We start from the raw sequence: 6,000 nt of genomic DNA on the forward strand, positions 1-6,000 counted from the left end.
CATATATAATAGAATGCAAAAACATGCAAGTCACCTATAAATGATTTCATGAACTAAACATGCAACGTTGTAAATATGGATGGACTTACTTAAAAAAGTGTAGACGTACACCTGTCTTTCGTTAATTTCTAAAACAACCTCTGTGTTGTGCAGCAAGGTTTTCAAAAAATTAAAAACTATCCTTTTTAATTTCGGAAACAGTGTCACCTAATGAATTAAAGGGACTAGTATTAATGAGATGCAGGAGGAGAGGTGACGAAATCCAAGGTTAATATAAAGATAATGTCCTCATACCTCACCTTCATAAAATAATCATGTTGTTTATAAGTGGAAGATAGTTAGAACATATGATTACGGTGGAGCAGCTCAGCACAGGGGGAACGGTTCTGCAAGCGAGATATGCTGAAGAAACGTAGCAATTCTCCCTACAACGTAATAAGAATCAAAATATAATTCAATTCCTTAAAACGAAAAGTTTTGCAAAAACAGCCTAATATGCTATTAAATAACTCACCAATGACTTTAGGAAAGGCAAAATTCCCTTAAGTGAGTTCAATAGCTGAGATGACAAATGGAACGCCCAAAATGATGGGTACTTCACGACAAACTTTCAGATGGGGGGTTTCCCCAAGTAGATGTTTTTGCAGATGGAGAAAGCAAAAAATGCCCAAGCTTTGCTTCAAGGTTTTACCAACCAGGTACACCAGGGAATGCCCTATGGATCAAATGGTCAGGAACATTTGTTTACGCCTCTCCTCTGATTCCCCTGCTGCCAACAATGATTATCAAATTTTTTTCTCCAAATATCTTTATTGGCATTTTATACAAACCAAAAAGACATTATATAGTTTGTACATAAACTTAGAACCACAGCAACCTTCTGAACTTGTTTTACTTCTTAGTGTTCTACATTTCACCATGTCCGCACTATGCTCAGGTGCTGGGCCTCAATCCATAACTTTTAATTAGCAAGAGTATCCTCTATTCCTTGTTTAACTCCCCCTCCGTACCCTCCCAGACCCATATCTTAGACCTGGTATCACAGCACTTCCAGGGTCCCTTTTTGTCTATCTAATGTCTTTCCATATCATATCTTTTCCTTATGTCATGTGTTCTTTCTGTCTGTGGAATGCTATTAATGTGGGGTATTCATAGTGGGTATTGCTATTGATGTCTGCATATGCTTAATGTCTGCTAACATTACTGACCATGCACTTAGATCGTCTTCCAGCTTTTCATCATATCTGACCCTTTTCACACATATTACTTCTGCTGTAGCCCATTGGCTCAAGTCGCTCAGCCACATCTTTATGCGAGGTGGGTTGGGACTCCTTCAGCATATAGCAATTTGTCGTTTCAATGATTATCAAGTTGTCATGCTCAAAGGCCAGAATGGTTGTGGTTATTCCGAAGTGGCCCGACAATGATGCTTCATGGATCTACTTCACCTCTCTGAGTTTCCACACAGGAGGCTGCTGTGCAGATCGGACCTCCGTCAGAAGTACGGAGGCCAGATTCAACACCCCAAACTTCACACTTTGAACTTGGCTGCTTGGATTCTGAACTCATACAATATGGTCACTGAATGTCCCTCAGAATGTATGGATGTGTTGAAAGAAGCCAAACAACCATCTACTAGCATTTCCTATTTGTTCAAGTGGAACAGATTCTGCATCTGGTGCTCTCAGAACAACTTTAATCCTCTCGTTTGTCAAGAACAGGCGGTTCTTCCATACCTCCTCCATTTGGCTAAGGCAAAATTACAATTCTCCTCTATTAAAGATCAATTTGCAGCAATCACAGCTTACCGAAAATTTCCTTCACAAATGTCCTTTTTCAGAATACCTGTGGGCAAGGATTTTCTGGAGGGCTTTAATAAGATGTATCCTCTTCTCAGGAGACCTTCTCCTTCATGGGAGTTAAATATTATCCTTTCTTGCCATATGAGTCCTTCTTTGAACCCATTCATAAGGCCTGTGTCCAAAATCTATCCTGGAAAACTTCCTTCTTAGTAACCATTACCTCTGCTCATCGAGTTAGCAACATACATGTCCTATGTTCCCAAGAGCCATTTACAATTCCTCAGTTACAGGGTAGTGATGAAAACCCATCCTAAATTTCTCCCTAAAGTAGTCCCAGGTTTTCATGTCAATCGAACTATTTCATTACATATATTTTTTTCAGAATCTCTTTTACTGCAGAGACATCTCTCCATACTCTAGATGTTAGGAGAGTGTTGAAGATGTATCTAGATAGTCCGAACACTTTAGCACCTTCCACGCGGGGCTAATTCCCACGTGGTGCGGGGGGCCCTGGTGCTCGTGACGAGCCCAGCTCGTAATGCTGCACAGTGGAGCTGTGCTCATGACTAGCTGAGCTCGTCACGACACCGCCCACTCCCATGGAATTGCCCGCACAGGAGGAGAATTAGCCCCGTGTGGGTGTTCCGCTGCAGTTATGACGAGCTTGAGCACAACTCCACTGTGCCTGATGACAAGCTCAGCTCGTCATATGCGTCGAAGGGGCTAAGGAAGTCAAAACATAGTTTTGTGGACTATTGTCCCTTACGGACAGGTTTGGCCACTTTGTCTAGATCGATAGTCTCCTGTATAATCCTTTATCAAAAGGTCAACAAAACTCTGCCTGGAAGCCCTAAAGCACATGTAACTAGAGGTAAAATAGCTACTGCTGCATTACTTGGGAACATTCCAATTGTTGAGATTTGCAAAGCTTCATCTTGGAGGTTCGTTTACACCTTTACAAGATCCTATTGTCTTGATTCAGAAGAGAGGGTAAATGCCAAAGTCGGGCATTTCTCTCTGAGAAATTTGTTTGTTTACTTACACTATTCCCTTTTATCTCCTCCCCTGCAGCATTATTGGGGATGAGCTTGCTAATCTATTCACTGCTTATGATTATCAATGGAAATCCTCTGAGAGAGAAGGAATGGTTTACATGTAATTCTGGTTTTCTCTCAGTGGAATCTCCATTTAAATCACAAGTAACCCCCACTCCTCCCAAAAGGAAAGAGATAAAGTAAGTATAGCTCTGTACTGCTAATTGTTTCGTCAAAAAGAACTAAGTAAACTGCCACCTGCAGGGCACGATGGGACACTGGAGGTCAAGATGCCCTTAAAGGTACATACAGTATGTTATTCTCCATGTTTTCAATGCTGCAGCCTGGACAGCTGCATTGCCATATAGTTCCCCTTCTCTCACTTTAAAAAGAAAGAAGTTGAAAAAGTTTGTAAAGGGTGTTTTTAAAACATCACTTTTTAATCTTTTCTAGTGACTTTTAAAGGGTTAGGCATTTTATCTTCCAAATTTTAAAGTAGTTGAAAATAATTGGCAATATAGCCTGTTGTAAGGCTGCAAAATTTAACATTTGTGTCACATGTGCCTCCTGCCTTTCTGTAGTAAGCCAAAGTGAATGTGACTTTGTAAGAACTGGTCAGGGGTTCCTATATGTGGGCAGGACTATTCAGTGCATATGATTTCAATGGAGATTTCCCTGAAAGAACTAGGATTTCTGGTTAGAAACCATTCCTTTTCTCTGTCCAGTAGGTAGTCTGGTTTACAAGATGCTAGCACCAAATAAGCAGTCTAGAATTCAGTCATAACTTGAACTAGAATGGCTTTTTGTGTCACTGTTATTAGTTGTTTGTAACATCTTTAAAGGTTTTTCAAAATGCATGCCAATATTATCGGGTTTGTCTATACTTGTTTTTTACACATTTTTTTTCCATTGTAGTGCGTGAAAGTGTACGATTCCTGGTATCCCAGAAGAATAAGCTACTGATTCCTGCACCATTTTCACCACTGAAGTAGACTATAACACTTTTCAAACACCCATTCTATGGAAACCCAACTCGCTGATTAATGTAGTATTTATACATCTTACCTCTTGTGGCTTTCCTTATGGATATAAACTACCAGAGTTGATGACAATGTATTTTCCCCATTTATGGGTATTGAAAGTATTTATTTACTGTTCCCGGGATCAGTGTCCTATTAAAATCCACCTTTGCTTCTCTGTTTCAGAAGGTACAATAATTGTTTTTCTTTTTTGCATTGTAGGCCGTTCAAAAATACTGAGTCTGACTGTTTGCACCAGTTTTCTAGAAACTCAGTCAGTACCAAATAATGTGTATGAGAAAAGTGATTTTCAAAGATGCAAATAACTATTTTGTCTTTCTTTTCCTTTTATACAAAACAAAACCTGGTTGTTTGTTGCAAGCTGCTGTGGAGCTAGATAATCATCTGTGTGCCTCACAGCACAACAAATTACTGACTGCTTTAAGATTTAAAGCATGGTTGTACAAGGTAGACCTTGGAGGGGTAGAACATCCTACATTTTGAGGACATCCCCAAATATGCATTTATATACAGTGGATCTAAATATAACTCCTTTAGAAAGTGAGTGGTTATCCATAACATTTGGCATTCATCAGACCTTACCTGGCTTAGGTTGGATTTATTCCACTGGTTTAGAGGATGATAGTGTAGTAGTACACATCTTTACCATAAATGGATTAACTATTTTCAAACTTGTAATTTCTACAAATCAAATTCAACTGATTGTTTTTAGTTTTAGTACTTCTGCTAAATCCATTATTTTCTATTGACTTTGTAGTGTGGTTGGAAGCACTTGGCAGTAAATAAAATGTTTTCTCACTGACTCCCTCACCCTAATATCATGTTCGGCTCAAGAGAACAGGAGGCAAGAATTCCATGTTGAATTTACTGCATAGTTTTACCCATTGTATCTGAGCACCTTATCCGCTTTTTTTGTCCGCTGTATTTTATGATGTAAGCATTTGTGATGTGATTAAAGTTTTCTGTTTTGGATATTTTCATGTGACATTCTGGACTGTGTGAACTTCCAGAGTTCTTTTTTAAAATGGCATGTTCCGTCGACTTTGCAGCTATGTTTTTTCTGTGGTTTGGAACATACCTGACAAATGTATTGTTCTGAAGTGTACTTGATTTTAAATGCTGCTCGATAAACCTTAACTTGCTCTCGATACAACTATATGCATCAACATATTGTAACATCCCAGCCGCACTTGCTGTACTGATGGCACCGTAAAATATGAAAATTATTTCAATCATGATGTTTCTTTTTCTGAAAAAAGAAACTGTTACTTGTAATCCAAGTTTTCCTCATGGAAATGTTGTTGAAGCCATAAACGCTGAATATTGCCATTCATGTGTGGAATCCTCAATATGTTTAACAAGAGATGATAGTGCATCTCAAAAAACATGTCTGTAAAAATGTGTGTGTGCATTAACTCCTTTACTTTAGATCAGGTAGATGACGCACCCCCGAGCAACAGTATGCTCAATACGTGTTTATTTAGGCAAGACAAGCACCCACAATTTGGAACACGCTGGTGACATTGTGATAGTCCATCAAATAAGGGTGGGAGTGTGATTTTTCTCCTTCAAGAGAGGTATATAAAGGAAGGTCTCGGCCATGTCATGGATACATGTGTTACATCCCTATTGATAAGGCATCTAAGAGTAAAATCAATGTAGACTATAAGGAACTCCTGGCGGACTTGCAGAAGAAAGGTTTTATTGAGTGGGATGAAGTCCAGTTTTTAAAGTGTGAGAGCATCCTAGAATGCCCCTTCTGTATTACCTAAAATCTATAAAGATCCGGTCAATCACCCTGGGCAACCACTCACATCTGCAATTGGGAGCCTACTTGAAAACACTTCTTGATACATTGTTTTTTTTCTCCAAGTCCATAGGTATCCAACCTCGTATATACAAGATCTAAGACCTTTTCTTTCTCTTGTCAAAGGCATGCACTGGGAGGAGGATTATTTTTTGATAGAAGGATTATTTTTTGATTACACTAGATGGGAACAGTTTGTGCATGAACACTGCACATGCCTCTGGGGTACAGGCTTGTCAACATTTTTTTTAGATCAAGCTCGCTGGCCTATTTATTACAGTGCAATGTTGCTTGACAAGCTGATGTTTTGTCGTCCA

At 39.2% G+C, this 6,000-nt stretch overlaps 1 protein-coding gene across 1 annotated transcript in view; it reads left to right on the forward strand.

Moving 5' to 3' along the window:
- Positions 1–5,205, forward strand: part of LOC144818807 (protein NipSnap homolog 3A-like) — a 199,392-nt gene extending 194,187 nt beyond the window's left edge. Inside the window, exon 6 of the mRNA XM_078676577.1 lies at positions 3,752–5,205. Within this exon, the coding sequence (XP_078532703.1) occupies positions 3,752–3,828 (77 nt within the window). The 3' untranslated portion in view covers positions 3,829–5,205. The remainder of the gene's footprint in view (positions 1–3,751) is intronic.
- The last annotated feature ends 795 nt before the right edge of the window (positions 5,206–6,000 follow it).

Source organism: Lissotriton helveticus, chromosome 2_1, assembly GCF_964261635.1.
Source record: "Lissotriton helveticus chromosome 2_1, aLisHel1.1, whole genome shotgun sequence".
Taxonomy (NCBI): Eukaryota; Metazoa; Chordata; class Amphibia; order Caudata; family Salamandridae; genus Lissotriton; species Lissotriton helveticus.